The sequence below is a fragment of the Ornithorhynchus anatinus genome, chromosome 14 (genome assembly GCF_004115215.2).
Source record: "Ornithorhynchus anatinus isolate Pmale09 chromosome 14, mOrnAna1.pri.v4, whole genome shotgun sequence".
Classification (NCBI taxonomy): Eukaryota; Metazoa; Chordata; class Mammalia; order Monotremata; family Ornithorhynchidae; genus Ornithorhynchus; species Ornithorhynchus anatinus.
In genome coordinates this window covers 12,009,427-12,033,186 of record NC_041741.1, presented here as the reverse complement: position 1 = coordinate 12,033,186, position 23,760 = coordinate 12,009,427, and the positions used below count along the sequence as shown (strand labels likewise).

The window sequence follows — 23,760 nt, the reverse complement described above, 5'->3', positions numbered from 1 at the left end:
GCCCGCTCAAAAGGCAAGCGCAGAATTACTCGCACGTGCAAATCAGGATCTCTGATTCAGAGTCCAATTATATACCCTGAGAGATACTGTAGCCAGACATACATCCGTAGTGAGGGGGATTTCAGGGGCTCAGGAGAATCTAGATTTGGAAAATTGGATTTAGAAGATCGCTTTGACCACTCTGATGTTCTGACTCAGGATCCCCACTTTGACAAGTAAATCATTGTAAAGCTGCAGAAGGCAGCAAGGTTAACTTGGTACCTATGAAACAGTATCCATCGGCCAATCGAGTAAATGATCTGCCCCCCAACCCCACATGAGGGCCTGCAGGACTTTGGCTGTGTGGGCTCCTCCCAAAAGGAACAATTCCCAGGAATGAAGACATAGTTCAGGTCCTGGGTCCTTATTCTTCATTTTCAAGCTGAATGGTTCAAAATGCCTCCAGGGAGTTTGAATGGCAATGAGACCATCAGACCACAGACTCAAGCCTCCAACTCCTGGGACCCCCCATGCCCTGGCTGGACAATACATAATGAATGGTGAAGCTCACCCCTGGGCCATGGTGAAAGATGCCATGGCAAAATTCTCCCTATTCCTGGTATCTACTCTGTGGGATATCCAACACCAGGAAGAGGAGACCCTCTGAAGCCTGGAAGACATAGGCTGGAATAATCTCTCACAAGATGATATATAGTCCATAATAATAATGTTGGTATTTGTTAAGCGCTTACTATGTGCAGAGCACTGTTCTAAGCGCTGGGGTAGACACAGGGGAATCAGGTTGTCCCATGTGGGGCTCACAGTCTTCATCCCCAGTGGAAAGAGCACGGGCTTTGGAGTCAGGGCTCATGAGTTTGAATCCCAGCTCTGCCACTTGTCGGCTGTGTGACTGTGGGCAAGTCACTTAACTTCTCTGTGCCTCAGTTCCCTCATCTGTAAAATGGGGATTAAGACTGTGAGCCCCACGTGGGACAACCTGATTCCCCTATGTCTACCCCAGCGCTTAGAACAGTGCTCGGCACATAGTAAGCGCTTAACAAATACCAACATTAATCCCCATTTTACAGATGAGGTAACAGGCACGGAGAAATGAAGTGACTAGCCCACAGTCACACAGCTGACAAGTGGCGGAGCCGGGATTCAAACCCATGACCTCTGACTCCAAAGCCCGTGCTCTTTCCACTGAGCCACGCTGCTTCTCCAAAAATAGTCCAAAATAGTAGGTTCCAGAAGGATTTGGAAAAAAATGCATAAACGAGTGTCCTATAATGGGTTATTAGGGAGTGAGAGGAAAAGGTTAGGGGTGTTAGGTGGTTCATCTCTCATCATGAGAATGGAGGTCAAGGCGTTATGAGAGCTCATCTCCTCTTCCAGGATGCCCTCCTTGAGTAATCTCTCCCCCTTATATTCTCTAACGCATGTATACATTTCATATACTCTATTGATATATACCCCCTCCCCAACTACAATTTAAGTGTCTGCTTCTCCTGCTAGACTGCAAGCTCTTTGGGAGTAGGCATCAGATTTGTTTAATTCTTCAGTACTATCCCAAGCGGTGAGTACAGTGCTCTGTCCATAGTGATCAATCATATATATTGAGTGCTTACTGATGCAGAGCACTGTTCTAGGTGCTTGGGAGAGTACAACCCAACAACACATTCCCGGCCCACAATCAGTTTACAGTTTAGAGAGAGGCACTCGGTAAAAGTCACTGATTATGAAGGGCAACAATCATCACATAGTTTCTCGACGCATCCTGTTGTCACTACTAGGACCGAAACCCCGGCCTGAATGGGCCGCTCGTTTGATGGCATTTCTTAGTCTTCTTGTACTCATCTTGAACCTCATCAGTTTCTTTGCTGTCGAAAGACCAGAATCGGTCATATTCTATTCATCAATCCACCTCTCTTAGAACTGCCAAATACCTTTCCACCCATCCTTTCCCTAGTACTTGCAGAGTCTGCTTCCTTGCAAGAAAATACTCTTTTCCAAAGATTGCTTCCACTGAATGTTATGTAACAACTGAATTGCAGTGTCTAAGTAACAGATTTATAAAAATAGGGAAACACATCCCTGGTTAGTTCCATTTCTAAATGTGGATGCAAAGCCCTGAGATAGGGTGGACCTCCATCCCTGTGTTTGTGAAAGCCAAAGGCTACACAACACTCCACTGGCTGGTTACCACACCATCACACTAGGGAGTCCTTCAGACATTCCAAATGGAATTCTGGCCATGAAGGGACATGCTGGGGACACAGTACAAAGCCTGCTTACACACACCCATTCTGCTAAAACATACTCCACAGATTGGTTCACAATAACACTGACTTGTTTTAAAACACTATTTAAGGTATTGGAAGCTGTAATTAAATTGGGTGTTGAAAGTGCTAAGTAGAAGAAAAGTGTTAATTAGTAAATTACTTAGAGCACCATTTCTATTTAGAGGGTAAAAGCCCTTTCTTTTAACATTTTGGGCCTATTTCCAGATGCAGGTACACTCAGGACGCCTCTAGAAACCCTTCTATCTTTATTACTTTCCTGTTGGATTTTCATAGAGCCTTCCCTCCAAAGATACCAAAGTCCTGGAGAGAACATTTATTTTTATTTATTTTAATAATGAATATCCTTCATCACGACAACTAGAAAGAAATAAAGCAGAAGGGAGGTGCAGGAAGGAAAAGTTAAAATGTGAAGGGAGACAGTTGACAAAGAAGCAGGGTCAAAAGGGAGGTGGATGAGGAAGAACACAGCCACTTAAGTTAGAAACAGTAGCCCTACCCTACAGCTAACATGGACGGTTTCAACCAACCCTGGCAAACAGGACTGTAACCTGCATGGTTCTATTTTAGCAAACCACCACTTTGCAAATACCCCCGTCTCAAAATGTACCAAGCATTGGGAAGAAATATTCTATAAATGTGTGTTCAGTTAAAAACTTTGTTCAAGTACCACTGTTTCAGTTCAACAGATACAGATAAAACCAGTGCTTCTCATTATCATCACGGTTATGCTGCTCAGATCTGTATATTTTATGGGAAGGAAGCTTGCTAAAACAACTTATGAGGGGAAGTCATGTCATATCAAACACCACCATACACTGACGGAAGCTGTAATGTTCCAAAACCAATGTTAATCTAATCCTGCTACTCTATTCTGCCATGGTAAAAGGCAGCCATTTAGTGACATGTAAGACTTCATATAAGTACTATATTATCTACATGTTTCCCAGAAATGAGGTAAAGAGGCAGCAAGGATTATGGAAATCAATTTTGGAAGGTATACATTATAAACAAATTCCATAAAATAGCAAAAGAGATTATTCCAATCTCCATTTATAAAGTTAAAAGAAGCTTGCCCTCCTTTGGGGAGTTTGCAACAATTTATCTGCCGGGCAGTGCTATTCTCCAGTTTAAAAGCCCCCCAACGGCTCTTCGGAAAGATGTTTGTAATTTTCTAATACAAGATTTCTCATACAGCACTCTGGCAGCTCCACAATCACCTTATAAGATATGGTTTAGTGAAGGGTGTACACTGGAATGGGGCTTTGCACATCAAAATCTTTTTGATGTCACTTTGCAGACCCCAAAGATAAAATACAACATCAGCATTTCCAGATTTTTCTCTTGATACTTGCTCAAAGATCCATATACTGCTCTAGATCGATCTATAGTTCTAGATTGGCCTAGCAATATTGGCTATGTTTCTAAACAGCATATGATGGCTTTATTTGCTAACACCTCTTGGTCCCTGAAAAGACCTGCGAAGAATTTTATTGGCCCATGTCTTTCCTCATCATTACATGAATTTTCCACAATACTTTAAGCAAAAATACCCTACACTCTAGCAATATGCGATACCGCAGCTGAAGAGGAGTGAAGCTCGATAAATAGTTCCTTGGTGCTATTTGTGAGGCTTAAGCTCCAGAAAACAGATTTTTGAAAGAGGAAATAAACGTAGACCTGTCAATTCTCTTGTTTAACCAGGCAGTTCACTGGGCTGACATTCAGCTTAAAGGCTGTAGTGCTCAAAATATTTTTGTTTACTGACAGAAGCTGCTATAAAAATTTGTTTCAGCAACCTGCAGGTGATTGACAACTGGGCCAGAGAGACTGCAGAGGCAGCCGAGAAGGGAACCGTAATAGTGACTCACTACTGTGAGCTTGAGAAGGATGGATGAGGACAGACCGAAGTCTGCAGAGCCAATACTTCAGAGACCGAAGCAAGGGAAGCAGTCAAGATGCAGAAATGGATCAAAAATATGAGGGGAAACACCGGAGTAGCCTAGTCCACAATATTGAGCGCTTACTCTTTGCATAGCACTGTTCTATGCCCTGAGCACAGAGTAAGCGCTCAGTGAATATTCTACGTGGCAGAGTATGATAGAATTAGTTGATGTGAACCCTGCCCTCAAGGAGTTTAGAATCTAGTGGGGGAAACAGACACTAAAGCATATTACAAATACAAGGTAGTAAGAGTATAAAGGATATGTACCCAAGTGCTACAGGGATTGTTGAGTATCTCAGTGCTGAGGTGGCATGGAAGGATTGGAAGTGGGCAGTTGGAGGATATAAGAAAGAGATTAAAATTTCTATAACTGTCAGTCCCCATTAAAATCGGTTCCACCTTCATGGATGGTTCTTACACAGTTGAACACTGCCAAAAAGCCGATATTACAAGAAAGCACCTTATCTTCTTCCTCATAAAGTAAACCTTCATCTGGTTCTAGTGCCCAGTCAAGATAGGTATAAATACCCCTAGGGCAAAAGCTGCTTCTTTTACTTAAATTGCATGTTCTCAGGCACTTCATACAGTGTTCTCCTCACAACTGCAAATACATGCTGATGATAAAATACCTCCAAGTCATTATTTTAACAAACACTAACACTTTCTACCACACATAATCACTTTAACTCGTTAACATCAGGATGATGATTTAAGCAATGGCTTTATGGGGGCTACATGCAAGACAGCAAGATTCTTACAAGAAGGCTGTTGCCTGACCAGGGGTGGCAGGTCAAACTATGAGACCCTTGAGAAGCAGCATTGCATAGTAGATAGAGCACAGGCCTGATAGAAGGTCACAGGTTCTAATCCTGACTCTGCCACTTGCTTGCTGGGTGACCTTGTGCAAGTCACTTCCCTTTTCTGGGCCTCAGTTACCTCATCTATAATTGGGGGTTATTAAGGCAGGGACAAACTAAGCTTAACTATTTTACCACTGTCCCTATCCAAATTCACTCGTGGAATTTCAATGTCTTTTAATCCATATAATGTATTAAAAGGTATCTCAGTCTTTTGGATTAAGAGTCAGGAGACCTGGATTTGAGCATTGATTTGGAAATTGTTTCAGTAGCAGCACCAGCAATCTTTTTATCTGTTGGTCTCAGTTTCCCCATCTGCAAAATGGGAATAGTATCACTTATTGAAAAGGGATAGTGTGAGGATGAATTAGAAACTGTACTTAGTGCTCTGGGCAACTAAGACTAGATAAACATTATAAATTCAAGAAAATTTCAATGGAATCGCACAGAACAATCATCTTCTAGACCACCCATGAAACTCAAGAAAAGAACACCACAGGAAACAATATCTGTTTCTTTATATTCTAGACAAACTGAGCTATGATTTCAGTGATTTCTGACAGAGAGAAAAGGAAGACCAGAGTTTAGCACAAAATGAAGACCAGCAAGGTAAAATAAGCAAAAAAAGTTCACCATTCAGGCTCTAAATTTCACCGATATTTTTTGAAATAATAATAATTGTGGTATTTGTTAACTTACTATGGGTCAAACTCTATGCTAAGTCCTAGGGTACATGATAATTGGGTTGGATCCAGTCTCGGTCCCACACAAGACTCACAGTCTCACTCCATATCTTACAGATGAGGTAACTGAGGCGCAGAGAATCTAAGTGGCTTGCCCAAGGTCACACAACAGACAAGTGATAGAGCTGGGATTAGAATCCAGGTCCTCTGACTCTCGGGCCCGAGCTCTTTCCACTAAGCCATGCTGCTTCTCTAATATTGAAAAACAATACTAGAGATTCAAGCACATTTTAGGACCAATATTGGTCTTCCAAAACTAACCATAATGAAAATAGTGTTTTCCTAAAGGAACAAACAACTCTAGAAGTTTGCCACTATGACAGTTTTCTTGTCACAAGCAACAACATTGCCTCATGTTACATCTGAAAAACGATCCAAGTTAAATTGCTTCATTATATTTTTGAACTTACCAGGGAACTAAAATGGGAAAAAAATGTACTTAAAAACTCTGGAGCCCAGCTGTTCCCTCTTGCCTAAGTGCTACCATTTGTTTGATGGAGTAAATTACAATTACTGAAGCAGTTCCAACACCACCTCCATGCAATCCTGACCAGTGGTGGCAGGTCAACCAATGAGACCCTCGAGAAGCAACATGGCAGAGTGGATACAGTACGGGTGTGGGAGTCAGAAGGTTGTGGGTTCTAATCCCAGTTGTGCCACTTGCTTGCTGTCTGACCCTGAGCAAGTCACGTCCCTTCTCTGGCCTTCTGTTACCCTATCTCTAAAATGGGGATTGAGATTGTGAGCCCCATGTGGGACAGGGACAGTATCCAACTGGTTTGCTTGTAACCACCTCAGCACTCAGTACAGTGCCTGGCACATAGTAAGTGCTTAACAAATATCCCACAATTATTTTTATTAATGCAGTCAGATCAAAATCCTCAAAGCAAAGCTCATGGGCCTCGTCACATCTAAGTAGGCCACAGTAGGGGGCACGGATGTCAGCAGGACACCAAAAAGGCCAGGTCTGAGAGGGGTGAAATGCAGAAATGGTTGGCAAAAGTAGATCTTTAAAGGCCCAGTGAAGCAAAACCTCAAACAATGTGGACGGTGGGAAGGCCGCAGCAGAAGACAGCTCAGTCTAACATGCAGTGGTCAATAATGGGAGTAAAACTGAATCATGGCCATAGCCAAGTAACCTTACAGAGGTTTCAGTGAAGATGCTAGGATCCCAACAAGAAGGTGGTTATCCTGTATTCTGACATCCATAATGGGGGCGGGTATTAAGGGAGGTATCAACTAGGTTTAAAGGACCATCCTTCTGGGCAGGGAATGTATCTACCAACTCCATTGTATTATACTCTCCCAAGCTTAGGAAGTGCTCTGCACATAGTAAGCTCTTAATAAATACGATTGATTGATTGATTATTCTCTAACCAAATTCACTAGCAGATTTGGACAGACTTTACGGGAGACTGGGACACCAAAAGGGAGAAATGAAGAGTTCCAGGCATTCTAGATAATGACGAACAGTGTTTCAAGGGACTATCTTTATCAACCCAGTAAAGAGGAGGAACTGTCATTCCCACACTGGTTGTATCAACCACATCTACTGATTAAAATTTCACTGCCAATAGCTTCTTCATCAAACCTAATGGATGAATACACATAAACCTGTAAACCCATGGCAGAACCATAAAATACCCTATTTTTTTAATCATCATTTGGTTTTCCTATAATACTTGGAAACAGTCAGAAAAACTTCATATTTGAAGTGCCAGATCTCTTCCCTTATTGAGTTCTACCTTCTGGGTGTATCTGTGTCCAGGACTCTTTTTCAATATACAGTAGGTGCAATGTGTGTGATTAAGCCTTGGAAGTGGGAAGCCCAGTTTAAAAAAGGAAAAATGACAAATAGAAATTCTCATTCTTGTGTCCCAAATTTTCATTTAACCCCATATAAATTAAAGTCCATGTTGTGACTTGCTCTACAATTGCCCATGACCTTCAGGCCCTGTCATGCCTCAGAAGGAGAAACTTTTTGTGAATTCAGTAAATCTTAATACTGAATTTAGGGAAGCAGAGTTGCCTAGTGGAAAGACCACAGGCCTAAGAGTCAGAGGTCTTGGGTCTAAACCTGGCTCTGCCACTGACCGGCTGTGTGATGTTGGGTAAGTCACAACTTCTCCGAGACTTTTTGTCTTCCTCCCCCTGACTCTGCCCACCCCAAAGGCAATTATCATTTTCTTCAAAATGGCACTGTATTTCCCTGGTGTGCCCCCTCCCCTCACCACCCACCTCTTGGATTATACGCTCCTTAAGGGCAGAGACTATGTCCTTCTACTTTGTGTGCAATAAAATGCCAAATACAGGTCTCTGTATAAAACAGGCACTCCATACGGTACTCCACACACTTAACCAATATTGACAATGATAAAATGATAAATGGAGTCCCCTTGGGAGAGGGAGAGACACCACAGGAGTAGCAGAGGGAAGACGGCTACATGCCTGCTTGCTTGGGAATGGCAGCTGACAATAGGGGGACAGAGGCTGCCTCTAGAGCTCCAGAAAGAGTTGAATAAATTTCGAGGCCACAACCTCTATTCCTCCTCCCAGTGATGGGTTTCAGGGCCCATTCGTTCCTCAGGAAGAGTTAGCTCTGCGTGGGGAGACTGAAATAATGTCCTGGACTGGCTTTTGGTAGCTGGGATTGGTACAATTAGCAGACCAGAGGACTATCACCGGTGTGGATTCTGTGCAGGAATGCAAGATGGTTGGCTACAACCTGACTGATGCAGAAGTGCTTCAGAAGCTAGAATCAGGGCAGGATGTAAGTGAGATCCTGCTTCCCATCATATATATATCTGGGACCCATAAATGGCGTCCACGTAACCCTCTTATGCTTTACAATCATCAAAGCATTTAGGTTTTGAACTGTGAAGTGCAGCACAGAACTCTGGTCCCCATTCCACAAACAGGGAAATTGAACTACAAGACAAACGTCACCCAGTCAGGGCAGCTCTATGAATAGCACCTAAGTCACCTATCATCCTCGGTCTTCTGGTTTCTGTGCCATGGAGATCAGGTGGTGTTGGGGGTGGGGCGTGCAGAGGAAATGGGTTCTGGCTATTGTAATCTATATCCAAATGACATCCCAGACAAAGTTAACCTGTTATTGACTACAGTTTGCATTCCCATCTAAGGCACCAAATTTGGTGTCTGGTATACTAAGCTCAAACTGAAGCTGAGTGCAGTTTGCAAGAGACTTTCACACTGAGAGCACGTTACATTCTTTTCTTCCTAGCACTTTGGACCCAGAAGGAATATTTGTGCACACTGCATAGAAGCAAGGCACTACCTTTTCCCCAGAGAGGAGGCCAAATATGCTGCTGACAATAAAAGGGGCTAAAAAACCGAGGTGACAATAACCACCGTCACCAAAATGGAAGGAGGGGAGATAGTAGGTATCAAACCGTAAACACAGAGGGGAAAAACAGTAATTTCCTGTTGATGGCTACCACTGTATTTGGGACAAAATATAATATTCCACTCTTGATGGGATCTCACTGCTTTTATGCATTGGGGCACTCATATCTATCCTGAAAATTATTTTTCTCATTTTAATGCACATTCAAAATTTTCTGCCTAAATATAATAACAAAGCATTAAACTTTGTATCTGCTAGGCTGTCCCTCAAAGACACCCCAATCAGGGTGGACCTGTCCCCTGGGATGTGTGTCCTACAAAGTGGCACATTAAGTAGATTTCAATCCAGCTTTACCAGTGACAGCTGCAACAGGTCCTATACTGAGATTGCCATTTCTCCAGGTACTTTGGGCTCCCCTTCTGGCCCATCTTGGGGGGCCAGAGGGTTGGGGGTGGCCACGGGGTGGTTTGGAGAATGGCCCGCCCCAACAGCCTCATTCAGGAAGGTGAGCGGGGCTTCCGTTGGACAAGACCTGCCAGATCTCAGAGGCAGCTGTGGTTTCATTTATAAGTTGTGGCCAGACTGCGGGAAAGGAGCCATGCACCCGGGAGATGAGGCAGCAGTTTCTAATTTGTGCATAAATACAGGGTTTCCCTTCCTCCTTTCCACCCTCACCACCCTCTAATCCCCCTCCCTGCCACAGAAATGCTCACAGGCCCCATACTGAGCGAGATGAACAGTACTGCCACAAACTGGGGCCCAAAGCTTCTCCCAGGGTTGCTCCATGCACAAGAAGCCCTACTCTAAAACTGCTAAACGAAACTGCAAACTAAAACTGCAGCTCTGCAGTAGTGCTTCTGCTAATGGGGACTCATGCTTTGCTGAATCTCCCACCAGCAGCAGTCAATAATTAAACTTGGCCTTGGCCTAAGAGATGATGCACCCTCACTGATTAATATATATTAAACATCTATGGGATAGGAATGTGCTATATAAGTTACTTGGCATGATAGGAAACAGCTGTATTTAGTATCACCTCATGCCAGAGGAAATATGTGCTATCCCACAGACTCTTTATGAGCTATCTTATATAGTTCTAGGAGAATGTTTGTTGAACTTAGCTACTTTGAGAAAACTTTGCTTAAAAACATCCTTTACCAGCTCCCCACTTTCATTTCTACCCGTCCTCCCATTCTCCTGAGCCGTTCACAGGTAGTGTGGGAAAAAAAATCAGCGTTCTTTATCAATAGCTGCATGAATTGTTTCTGGCCTTGGGAAAGAAGCTTTCTACAAGGCTAAACAATCTTTCCGACTGGTGAACACAAATTGTCAATTTCATGACAGCTCCGGAACTCTTTTTGTTAAATGGCTGTTCCTCCAGTGCTCTGCCTTTCTTGGTGATTTCAATGCCACAGTTAGCACTGACAGTAATGCAAGGATTGGGACACATGGCAAATTCTCCCTAGGGAGTTATGAATCAGAACAGCCACCTCTTATTTTCCTTTGGTTTTTGCCAGCAGCCTGTCTCTTGTAAGCCTTCAAGCAACACTTCTATTGGAGCAAATTTGACTACTGGGAGAGGTTTCCCTATGATCCTTAGGCTCCAACATGATGTAAGCCCAGGCACGTCAGAGTTGAGGGTGCCTGTCTGGCCCTCTCCCCAACACATCTGCTGGGAGACTGACAGTCTTATAACACCGAGGCTTCATGCTTCTAAATTAAAGGTGTATAGACCTATGGGGTGTCCAACCTTCTATATACGGCTATGAGGTCTGGTTCTACCAGGGAAGGCATACCTGGATTCTCAAGTCATTCATGCTCCCTCAACCCAGACACGCGAGGGTGAATTTCACCATGAAGGAAAAACTACTAAACCACTGTTAAACAATTAGAGAAAATTCACTGACAGCATGAACCTGTTTGGATATAGCATTCCAGGCAGGATGGGAAGAAACAGCTCATACCCACAGGCTCGTCAGAATCAGTGAGTACACCAGTGTGAATTTACCCAATAATGCAGCCCTCCCATAATAGAAGAGGCAGAGAGAGAGAGTGAGCGTATGTATGTGTGTGTAGGTAGGTATGTCAGCTAAACTACTAAGTAAGGAAAGATCCATTTAAATTACTGTGAAATAATAATGATGGTATCTGTTAAGTGCTTACTATGTGCTGAGCACTGTTCTAAGCGCTGGGGTAGATACAGAGTAATCAGATTGTCCCATGTGGGGCTCACATTTTTTAATCCCCATTTTTACAGATGAGGTAACTGAGGCATAGAGAAGTGAAGTGACTTGCCCAAGATCACACAGCAGACAAGTGGCGGAGCCGGGATTGAACACTTATCTGAGATGGAGGTGGTGGTGCCTAGAACAAGCAGGAAGGCTTTCTGCCTGACAATCCATTTACACAGATGGTTTACTCCAACAAGAGTCCTAATCTGTTGGTGGATTTGGCAGGAAGGAAGAACGAAGAAGAAGAGAATCAGCACAGTTTCTGCACTGTAACTCTACTGGCTCCTACACCACAGGTGGCGATTTACTTTACAAAATGATGGCAGGCAACAAAATAATCCCCTTGTGCAGCATTTAATAAGGTGGCAACGAAGCAGCAGGTATTACCTTTAAGAATTTCAGGGAAAGTCAATCTATCAATTATTCATTTATTGAGTGCCAGTTGGTGTAGAGCTCTGAATTCTCTGGGAAGATGTAATACAAAGAAATAAATGAGACATGGTTTGGAACTCAAAACTGCTTCCAATTCCACATCCTGTCAATACGATCAATTATTACGTAATAGTAATAGTATTTATTAAGCACTTATCGTGCGTAGTGCAGGATACTAAGCACTGAGAGCCCGGCTTTTTTAAATTAGTCAAAGGGGAGAAGGAGGATTCAATTTTAAGTGCGTGCTAATAGCTGCTACTTTCATTCCTGCAAATCCAAAATACATTGTTTCAGGGAATTATGGAACTTCCCCCAAGTGACAGAGCCGAGGGCCCCTCCTCCAATCTTGGTTTGGAATGAAATTCTGATGGGCCACAATCACCTGCTGGAGGCAGATGATAATAATAATAATAATATAATGATTATTATTAAGCTCATGCTATGCGCCGAGCACTATACTAAGTGCTGGGGTAGATATAAGCTAGTCAAGTGGGACTTAGGCCCTGTCCCACAAAGGGCTCACACTCTTAACTATGAGAAAGAACAAGTATTGAATCCTCATTTTACAGATGATGAAACTGAGGCCCGGAGAAGCTAGGTGACTTGCCCAATCCAGGTAAGTGGCAGAGCCTGGATTAGAACCCAGATCCTCCAACTCCCAGGACTGTGCTCTTTCTTCTAAGCCACACTTCTTCTCTAGAGTCCCAATCCTGGGCACATTGAACAAGTGGATTCCAGAATATGGCAGAAAGCGTGTTCTGTGCTCTATGATGTAAAAACAACTCCCCTAGGATTCAGAAACACCCAGCAGGAGAACCAATGGGGCTCAAGGCACAAAAGACTCAGAAATACCATCCAGTACCGCTCAAACTCTCTAACACCTCTCAACATACAACTGCAATGATTGAAGCCCCAGTGTCCTGACCAAAAACCCTTTGTGCTGTGAAATTCCCTCAAACACCAAAGATCAAATCACCATCCCCAAGTAAAAACACAAATTCCTCCCTCCAATCCTAGCCAGGCTTGGTTGATTTGGTTCTTGCTTTATAAAAAAATAATTGATTTTTTTCCTCTTAAAAGGTAAGGCCTGTGCCCTCATCCTTCCCAGCAACCCAGGGTAAAATTCATTGCACACAAATACGGTTTCCACACACTATTTCAATGAATTTGCCGTAGCTCACGCTATTTCCATCTGGGCCCTAATTTCAAGAAGTCTATCTGAATTTGCCTTCTTCCTCAGCACGATGATATAATTTCTCTTAGGAAAGGCCCTGAATAGTCAGTCCATTTTAAAGTGAAAATGGAACTCAGCACTTCCAGGGTTTAAAATAGAATTCCCTCTCTCATTTGTCCATCAAACTCAAAATTAGTGGTTGGAACTCAAATACCAATTAATGATAATCATCATTCCATGAATTTCTATAGTGCCTTTCTTTCAAGGAGCTCAAACTGCTTTGCAACTCAATTGTCCTCACAAGCTCACTGGAGATGGATAGGGATCAGGTGTTACAGTTGCCATTTTACAAGTGGGGAATCTGAGGCAGATGGGTACAGTCAGATGAGAAGGAAATTTTGCTGATGGCTTAGTTTAAGCCTTCACGCCTATTCTGGAACAAAACCACAGGTCACTCACAGAAGGTACACGTAGATTGAGGCTGTTTATCCCAATTGAAGTAATAAGCTAATAGTCCAAACTTTCACTAAAAGCACACATTACATCCTCAATTCACAGATTAAATTGCCAGAAAGATGGGCCACCATTCAACGGGTTGTCTCGATAGAGCAATTGTGTATATTTTTCCTTGATATAATTTAGCTTTAGGAACAAATGCATTAATGCCTGTTCCTCTCTGAAATCAATTGTTCGCAATTTTGAACTCTATAGTTTAACAGCGTGACTTCAAAAGGTTCACTGTAACTCTATTACTCTTACCTTGACCTTTACTTTATGTTCAAGTTTCCAGAGTCCTCGCACATACAGTACTGCAGGTGTTCGGCTAACGACTTGTTCCTTAAAAATTCTGGGTGTTCATTTCAATCATGTAATGAAGGAATATGTGCCAGAGAAACCAATTAATCTGCTTTCGTGCTCAATTATGCTTCCTGTGTCTTCCCATTTGTACTCTGCGGTGTTCATTTTTCTTGAATCTGAAATGGTGTGTGGGATAAACAGGAAAGGGGGGGTAATTTCAGAGGGTAGAAAAATAACTGGATTCTAATACTGGTTCTTCCACTTCCTTGCTGTCCAGCATTGGTCAAGCAACTCGCTTAGCTTCTCTGTGCCTCAGTTTCTTCCTCTGTGAAATGGTGATTTAATACCTATTCTCTCTCCTACTTAGATGTGAGCTCTATGTGGGCCAGGGACTGTATCTGAGTGAATGATAGTCAATCTACCCTAGTGGTTACTACAGTGCTTGGAACATACTATATGCTTATAAATACCACTCATTGATCCTTTGAAGGAAGCTGGTTCTGTGTAAACAGGGTCACTTGCCAATAAGAAGCAGTGTGGCCTAGTGGAAAGAGCACAGGCCTGGGAGTCAGAGGACCGGGGTTCTAATGTTGGCTCCAACACTTGCTTGCTATGTGACCTTGGGCAAGTCCCACCTTCTCAGTGCTTCAGTTACCTCATCAAAATGGGAATTAAGACTGTGAACTCCACATGGAACATGAACTGTGTCCAACCTGATTAGCTTGTATCTACCCTAGGGCTTAGTGTAGTGCCTGGCACATAGTGAGCACCCAACAAATAGCATTAAAAAAAGAAAATAAGTAGGAAACAGTACACACATCAGTAAGTATACCCCAATTTATGTGGAAAATGACTGTTTCTAGTCATATCTTCATGACTTCTAATTTCAACAGAAGTGGAACATCAGGAAATGGCTCCATAAGGAGAAAAATAAAGAGAGGCTTCAGCTGCTACTAGACAGAGAAAGCATCCTTATGTACGCTAAGTTTAGCCTGGCCGAAGCCTCAGAGAATATATTTGTTGGCCCAACACATTATCTGACCTAAGAAACTCCCTACCATGGGGGCAACAACCTGTGCGGTGGTCAATGCACACAAAAAACAACCATACTGAAACATCACCTGCCATCTGAAGATATTTGGACATCGTTGGATTTCTTGCCAGAAAGCTGAGTCACCACTGACTGTATGTAGAGTTTCCTATCAGAGCCTTTTATAAAGTTGTTGGGCATTCCCTATCACTTCTCTAGATTTTTTATTAACTACCTGATCCAAAAACAACGGGTACAAATTATTCCAATTTGTAAAATGGAAGTTTCTGGCCTGGCCATCAATCAGTTAAGTAAAGCAAGTGTCAAATGAATTCACTAGGATTGTCTTAGCTTCTCCTTGGTATTCAGAGTACTTTCTGGTCTATACCATAAAAACATTGTAGCACTTTCACTTCCTGCACTTCCCCCGGGGGCCAAAGTACCTGGTCTCTGAATGTCCCTTAGGATTTCCTTCTTATCTCTGTCCCTAGGTGTCAAAAGGTTCCCGGGAGCCTTCCATCAGACAGGACCATAATGATTTGTGACTATCATAATGATTTGTGTCTACCTGCCCCACCAAACAAAAATGGCAGGTAACACTCTAATCCAGATTTCAGAACCGAGAACAAGTTGGAGTGGCCAAAGCAGTGGGAAAGTTGGGAACCCCAGCATGAGCAGTCAGCAGTGGCAGTGGGAGAAAAGAATAGAAAAAATGCAGCTGATTCTACTGTTCCCCAACTGCCACAGTCATCACCGGCGCTGTGGCCACTTCAATCACTAAGCCACAGGATGCTCCCTGGACCTCTGGGTACAGCTTCTCCACGTGCCAGTGGGCTGAGTATGGGGAAGCTGGAGCAGAAGCCTCCATGGAGCACCCTACAGCAATAACAGTGATCATGGTGGCAAAGTGACTATGATGCAGCAGCAGGGAAGGGATTGCATCAGCTACCCTCTCCCTTTGTTCATTCCCCACCCTGGAATATATATCTATACTCCGTCCTTCTGGTGCTAACGGGAGCCTCGATCTCACCTGTCTTGCTGCCGACCCCTGGCTCATGTCCTACGTCCGGCCTGTAACGCCCTCCCCACCTCCAATCCGCCAATCACTCTTCCCCCCCTTCAAAGCGTTACGGAAGGCACACCTCCTCCAAGAGGCCTTCCAAGACTAAGCCCCTTTTCTTCACCTCAGCTCCCCTTCCTTTCTGCATCACCTTGACTCACTCCCTTTGCTCTTCCCTCCCACTCTCCAACCCACAGCACTTATGTATATATCTTCAATTCCATTTGTTTATTTTGATGCCTGCTTACTTGTTTTGATGTCTGTTTCCCCTCACGTCTGGACTGTAAGCCAGCTGTAGGCAGGGATTGTCTCTCATTCTTGCTGCAATGTACTTTCCAAGCCCTTAGTACAGTGCTCTACACACAGTAAGTGCTCAATAAATACGATTGAATGAATAATTCATTTATATTAATGTTTGTCTCCTCCTCTAGACTGGAATCTCATTGTGGGGAGTGAATGTGTCTCATATTGTAGTCTACAAAGTGATTCGTACAGTGCTCCGCACACACAAAGTACTCAATAAATACGATTGACTGACTGACCAGCCGACCTTAAGTCCAAGAAATGGAATAAATAGTTTATTAGTTTGGTCAAGAATAGCAATTTTCATGTCATGACATTATTCATAAAACTAAAGCTGAATATATAGAATTTCACTAATGCTTAATGTCAAAACAACATTTTAACACAAATATTTATATTGTGTTTTGTGCTAATATGAAATGTAAATGTTTCCGTTAAAATACATTTTGCATCCCTGAGACTATAGATGCAGTTTTTACGGGAAGCAGCGTGGCTCAGTGGAAAGAGCCTGGGCTTCGGAGTCAGAGGTCATGAGTTTGACTCCCGGCTCTGCCACTTGTCAGCTGTGTGACTGTGGGTAAGTCACTTCACTTCTCTGTGCCTCAGTTACCTCATCTGTAAAATGGGAATTAACTGTGAGCCTCACGTGGGACAATCTGACTACCCTGTATCTACCCCAGGGCTTAGAACAGTGCTCTGCACATAGTAAGTGCTTAACAAATACCAACACTATTATTTTTGCAAAGAAATGGTCTTAAATATCCTCATATCTTTGCTGTGACCATCTCTGGGACTGTTCCTGAATTGCTTAGGCTGCTGCAGTAGAGACTGATAGTATTTTCAGGGTCAGGGTATAATCCCGGGAAGAAGTGGTTTCACCCTTGAGGTGGCAAGTTGCCACCACCAGCAGTAGCCAAAGGTGAAGATGAATTTTCTTTCCAAATGGATGAGATGCATCTTCACCCAAAGCGAGACCAGGGAGGTCTGCTACCACTTGGCTCAACTTTTTCCCACGGGTAGGTGGGCCAGGCTTCTTTGATTTTCTGCTTCCTCCACTTGTCTGCCCACTGGCAACGCAATGCTCTAAAGGGCCAGGCACCCTTTGGCATCACTTCTCTTTCTGGTGTGATCCACGGTCATACACCCAAAGAAACTATTTGGACTTATCCTTCATTCTCTTATTTTGTGCTTCTCTGAACTTTAGAAGAACAGCCCTTGTCCTTAGAGCCTGAAATCAATCATACTAATCCCATGTCCCATCTTGGAATGTTCCATGATGCCACTCGGGCCTTGAAAAGATCATTTGGGAAACTGCTTTTTCCTTTTCAAAAAAAAGAATATATGCATCTTAGGGTCCGGTGTGTTTCATACCCTAATAAAGATGGTTTCCTTCCTTAGTCATTTCTCCCTGTTTTAAGATGCTTGATGTCGGGAACTGCCTTTCCCTAGTCAAACTCCTCTGAGCATACAAACAATGGAATCACCTGGTGGGCATGCAATGACTATGCCTATATAAGGCAAATTGCACAGGTCTGAAAAATAATGAAAAGACAAACAGATGGATTTCTCCCTGCAGCTCAAGTATCAGCTCCCTTGCTTTCAATTGAACAAAAGAGTGCTTGAAACTGGTTCTTCTATCCCAGTCCAGGCTGAGCTGGGTGGCCTTGGGATTGACAGCTGTTGCCCACAGGTGCGGGTGATCCCATGCCTCCTTCTCCTACCACATCCAATCTGGCCTCCAAGGAGGGTGTGGAGGCCCTGCAGGAAGGGGGGTCTGATGCTACTCAGGTTTACTAACTATTGTAACTCCCCCAAGAGCTTAGTACAGTGCCCTGAACAGAGTAAGAACTCAATAAATAAAACTAATTGGCTCCTGAGCCCAACTAAGCTCATTATTATTACAATATTTGTGTAGTGCTTACTATGCATCAATCCCTATTCTAAAGTACTGGGGTTAATCAGGATGGACACAGAGCCTGCCCTACATGGGGCTCGCAGTCTAAGTAGGACATGACATTTTATCTCATGTTTTGTCTCTATAGCTCATACTCTGCAAAGTTAAGTTGCAGAGCATAATTTGGAGGAAAGCCATCACAGGAGACTCAGTTTCTAAAGAAATATTCACTCCTCAAAACCTTCTCACTTTGCAGAGGCCCGTTAAATAATGGTTAGAGAGCAGTAGTAACAGTGTTCCTTGTGCGCTTACTGTGTGCACAGCACTATACTAAGCACTGGGAGAGAATACAAAGGTGGAAATTAAACATGGTCCCTGTCTCTGATGGGGCTCACACTTGAAGTACAAACCAGGGTAACCTAACAAACACAAAAGTCTGTAAGGATGTCACTTTTTATTAGTGCCCAATGAAGATCTGATGATCCGCAGCCCTTCTTGCTCCAAAGAAATCAAGACACATCAGTGAAGTTGGATCTGGGTGCCCGATAAAAAGCTCTATGCTTAGCATAATGCTAGTAATTGAGCAGTAGACAATTGCTATTTATTTTCAAGTAGACTCTTTTTAAATTTTGGAAGCAGCCTATTACTACCTTTTGTAAGATAGCCCATGCTCATATACACTAGTACCAAACAAAAGTTTGGTTTTAATTAGCATTTAGCTTTAACATTCATTTCTAAACCATAAAAATGTGGACAGCTTAATTATCTAAAACTGAGATTTGGTATTCGTGTCACCTGTAAAATTTTAATGTCATTGAAATAAAATCAAGACAGCAATTTGAAGAATTGGCAACATTGAAATATATGCACAATATGCAAAATGACCTGAATATAAAATAGACCATCTCTCCCAGGAACGGCCTTCCGGCCTTGACAGTTGCTGTGGGAATGACAGGGAGTATTCCCTTCCAAGTGGGAGAGAAGGTGGGAGGGACAGGCTATCCTGTGTGTCCACGGGAGTAAGGAATCCATGGCTCTTGCCAGAAAGAAAGGAAGAGAGTACCCTCTAAGGGCTCCTTTCCTGCCCTCTCTGCCAACCTCAATGCGAAGTGAAGGGGTATTTCCAATAGTCATCATTGACACCACTGGTCCCGCTGGTTGGGCTGTCAGAAAGTATTGGGGATTTATTAGATTGATTGAATCTTTTGGGGTGGAGATCAGAATGGCTTACTATTATGCAATTATTGCTCTCATTACCTAAGTTAATGGGCAGACAACTCAGCTTTCAGGAGTGCGTGCGGGATGCCAATCACAAATACGTTCCAGTTTATGGCACCTTTATCCTATGACCCAGAATTTTCTCATATCTATTGCTGGGTGGAGTTGGGTTGAAACTGTTCAATTTGCAAAGCACCGTTAATGAGGGAAGCTATGTTTGTGAGGCTTTTTCCTGTAGGGTTGTTCTGGAACCTCTAATACAGAGAGGAAAGGAGAGCATAGGTAAGGTGCTCAATGAAAGTCAACTGTTCCAGGAGGAGACCAACCCCCTTTGCTATGAAAAAAGATGGAGGAGGCTTCTTAGAGCACTACCCTGCCCTGACCAACACTTCACAAAAACCAGACTCTCCAGACCAGATCTCTGGGACCAACAACATGGAAGAATCTTCCCCTCTCCTTCCATTGCAGTCTCTCAGCCAGGCTGAGGCTTGGAAATCCACAGCTCCAAGATCTGTTTCTGTATTCTCCCAATACAAACTCAGGAGGGCACAAAGCCCGTCCTTGGGAGTTCTGCAAAGGCCCCATCTCCTTCCACTGCCTTTTTCTTTTTGGCTTGAAGCAGCCTGGATTGACGGTTTCTTTGCAACAAACCATCATGTCCCTAATATTCTGGACAAGGATGCCCCTTCCATGTCCTTGGCATCCCTCCATGGTCCTGAGATGACCCATTTCCACTTAGTAGTTAAAATAATAGTGGCAAGAACAGCCATACTAATTTCAAAATATGGTATTCATCATTAATGCCAATGCACAAGTTACATGCTACAGACTGAATGATATGAAGCAAATGCTCCTAGTGGAAGAAAAAATGGGGAGAGAGGGCTCTCAAACTCATTTTCTTCAACTATTCCTATCCCACCTGCTTTTTATAGGTGACATTAAACGTATTCTATGGTTTCAAGACAATTCAGATAAGCAGTCTCACTAAAATACACAACACTATTAATCATTCCAGTGACAGTGTCCTGATTTAACATCTTGGGGATTGCCTCCCCTTCTTCATCATTTATTTGCCAATATTTCCTTGTTATGAATATCCCCCACAATGACTCTCTCTGGCTGTCACAGCTGTGTACCTCCTGAACCTACCTTGAATATAAAAATTCTACTCCTAGGAGGCTAGCCCCTTTGCCCCTGGGAGGCTCCTTAGAGTCTGCTCAGATGCCACCCCATTTCTGGCCACAGTGTGACTGCCCTGTGTAGGCCACTGCCCCCCCCCCGACCCCGCTGCCCAAACCTGACACCCTCCTCCTCAGATATCCGAGAGCTGAGAACAGTTTATGAATGGGCCCGCATACCTGATGGCAAGCCTACTGACTGCTCAATGCTATCAATTAGCAAATATTCTCAGCAACTGTAGCGGTCGTCAGGGTGGCGATGCTCAAAACGAAGGATGCCCGGAGCATTCTGGGATCATCTCGGATTCCAATGGGGACTCACGCTGCTTATGCTACTGCAACTATTCCCTGCACAATGCAGCAGCATGAAGTACCCACCAAAATGCATATAGGGCTATTGAATTGACAGGTCACAGAGACATAAAGATAGGCAAATGGCTTACAACACATAGTAACTTAAGGTGGAGAATACCACTCTGAAGGCAGAGGGGTAAAATGAAAAGCAGGTTTGGGGGAACTTCCTATCCACTGCAGGTAGTAAACACCAGCCCAATGATGGCTTCATGGAGATAAAACAGCTCCCTCACGTAACAAGACAAAGGACGAAGAAGTGAAGATTGGCCATTTAACCAGGAAGAAAGATTTAACAGAAATCAGTCTTGTTCGACAGGAACTATGACAAGATATGAACATTTAAACCCAAAACACCACGAGAATGAAGCAAAACATGATCATACCATTAGGCTTGCCACTGCACTCTGGTAGTTCAGCACTGCCTATATTGGACTAGGTAAATCTCCTTTAACACTATCCAGTAGGCTCTGGAAAATGTAAATTCCAGTCTCACCTTGGAAGAATACAATTTCATCTCCGCTCAAAAATAAACTTTGCCCACTGCAGAGGCAATAAAGGTGGAGCCACGTTTCATTAAAATGGCTTTTCTCCCAGTGGCTATGGAACCTTCTCAAAGAATGCTAGCAGCATCCTGTTGCTCACATGACTGTATGGTTAGGCAATGGACAACGGCAAATGACTGCAAAGGAAGAGGACTCAACTTCAATTTAACTGTCCTGTAAGGTACATACTAATTAGCTGCAAAGCTATGAAATCCTAGCTAGCATGTTAAGTCTGCTACATGACAGTATAATTTGACTTCTTAAAGGATTATGCAAATTACAACTCATCATTCCATTACACGACTGAAAAAAAGTGACAGCTAATTTATACATAACACACCTTTCAAATCCCTAAGATGCGGAGCACCTGTGCAATGTATTTTGCCTAGATTTTCTTGCATATAAGTTCTTGTTTATTGCAGTACACAGAAGCAAACCTAAGAGTTTTAATAAAGTCATATGGAAAAAAAAACTTTCAAAGCACAGTTTCAAAAGAACAAAACATTTTTTTCTGACTTGGTTTTAGAGGCAACTTTGGTTTTGCCTTTCCCAATTAAGGAGAGAAGAATAAGGTGTGAATACATGTATAATTTCTGAATAAGCTGGCAACCACAAGCACTGATGCACGAGCCAGAGGCAAGACTCACACAGATTTCAACATACTTCTGGTAGGTAGATTCACAGTAGATTCCGTCATATCTGTAGATTTTCCTACATTCTGATTGGTTGGGCAGAGGATGCTGGACAGTTATTCTGTAGAGGTATCAAAAACAGATAGACATAACTAGAAAGTCTCTACAGTCAACTGGAATGCAGGACAATAAGTATGTTGAAAATGTAATATATTTTCCTTGTTACGTTTCTGAGCTCTACAAACCCTTGCAACGTGCACATACAACCAAGAATGGAAGTTTCCATTGGAGAGTCTTGCCCACAGAGTGAAACAAATTTTCTCAACTCTCCATTCAAGACCCCCGGTTTTATTTTTTAACCCCCTCAGAGGAAGAAAATCAGAGGCAAAAAAAAAAAAAAATGCATGTGGTCTGGAGTTTCATTTAGTCTCTCAGCAAATCAAATGTTTGCTCGGGAAGTGTGTGTTCGAAGCAGAGCCATTAATGTGTTAGTTGGTTACTAGTTAAAGGTTGGTATTAATTCAACCACACGTGAGTATTCTCAGGCCAATATGATTTAACTGTAAAATCTTAAAACATTCTTTTTCTATTTTAATTTTGAAAATAGATGTTTGCTTTTGAATGGTTTAAAATATTCTACTCTCAATTATGCAAACATTGCAATTCTGAACTTCATCCATAAACTAATCCAGCACTGGAAAATTCTTAAGTTCGTTTTGTGTTTTACCGCCTGCTGAATGGGGAGCTCGGACCCCCGCTGGGTTTGGGCAGCCTGGCCAAACACTGGGTGAGGAAACACGAAAGGAAGCGGTTCCGACAGCCAACGAAAAAACAAAGTGATTTCAATGCAAACCTTTGCTAAAAAAAATGCAGCTGAGATTTCTGAAGTCTGCTCTTTAAAATTTTTTTTTTTTAAAAAAGAGTATAAGAGCCTAAATTTCAGGCATGAAAATAATGCATTTAAAGGCGTTCTTCAAGACAGATCAGGGCAAGTGTTCAGTGTTGCACTGGCCACCATAAAGCCCTTATTCAACTCGGGAATCTAGCAGTTAGCTCTGTAGTAAAATGTACGGCCCCCATCAATAAAGTTGATTTTAAGATATCTGCTGATTGCACTACTAAGGGGCTGTAACAAACTCTTCTCTGCTCATTAACTTTCCCAAAAATTTCAAAGATTTACCTGAACCCTAATGGGATTCCATTACAAACTGATAAGGACAAACAAGGGATCAGAAATAGCTTTCATAATGAAAGTGTCTTCTCCGGGCCCAGCTCAATAATCTCCAACCCAAAAATTAACTTGCCGCACTATACCCAGTAAAGAATTTTCAAAATTTCCTTCTCCAACCCAGGATGCCAGCAAATGATAGGACATTAACCGGCTTCCAGAGTGAAGAATTGATTGATTTGGCCAGAGAGCTGCTTTCACTGTAGGCTACCTATTCTGAGAACTCTGGCTGTATTTCCGGTCTATGGCACCACAGGCCCTTCGACTAGTTCCTCGCATGAGGTGCAGTTTCCAAAATTAAAGCACTGAAGAGTATTTGTTCATGATCAATTTGAAGGATTATTAGCTCAATTAAATTTTCACTTGATCTTGACAGGATTTGCAGGCAAACCAGCTTGCCCCCTATTAAAGTTTTCAGGCAAAATAAAACCACCACTTTTTTTCACATCAGCCAAAGTTAAATTGAAATTGTAGTGCATATCCAGGGGGCCCTGA

At 42.9% G+C, this 23,760-nt stretch overlaps 1 protein-coding gene across 3 annotated transcripts in view; it reads right to left on the bottom strand.

The window, feature by feature from the left end:
- NPAS3 (neuronal PAS domain protein 3) overlaps positions 1–23,760 on the bottom strand; it is a 671,384-nt gene that overhangs the window by 543,286 nt on the left and 104,338 nt on the right. The window contains exon 2 of one of the 3 annotated variants that reach the window (XM_039914095.1): positions 22,069–22,158. The exons of 1 other annotated variant lie outside the window; for it this stretch is intronic. In XM_039914095.1, coding sequence (XP_039770029.1) covers positions 22,069–22,158 — 90 coding nt within the window. Of the gene's footprint in view, positions 1–22,068; positions 22,159–23,760 lie in introns of those variants that run through there. One more of the 3 variants, XM_039914094.1, reaches the window with a different exon arrangement.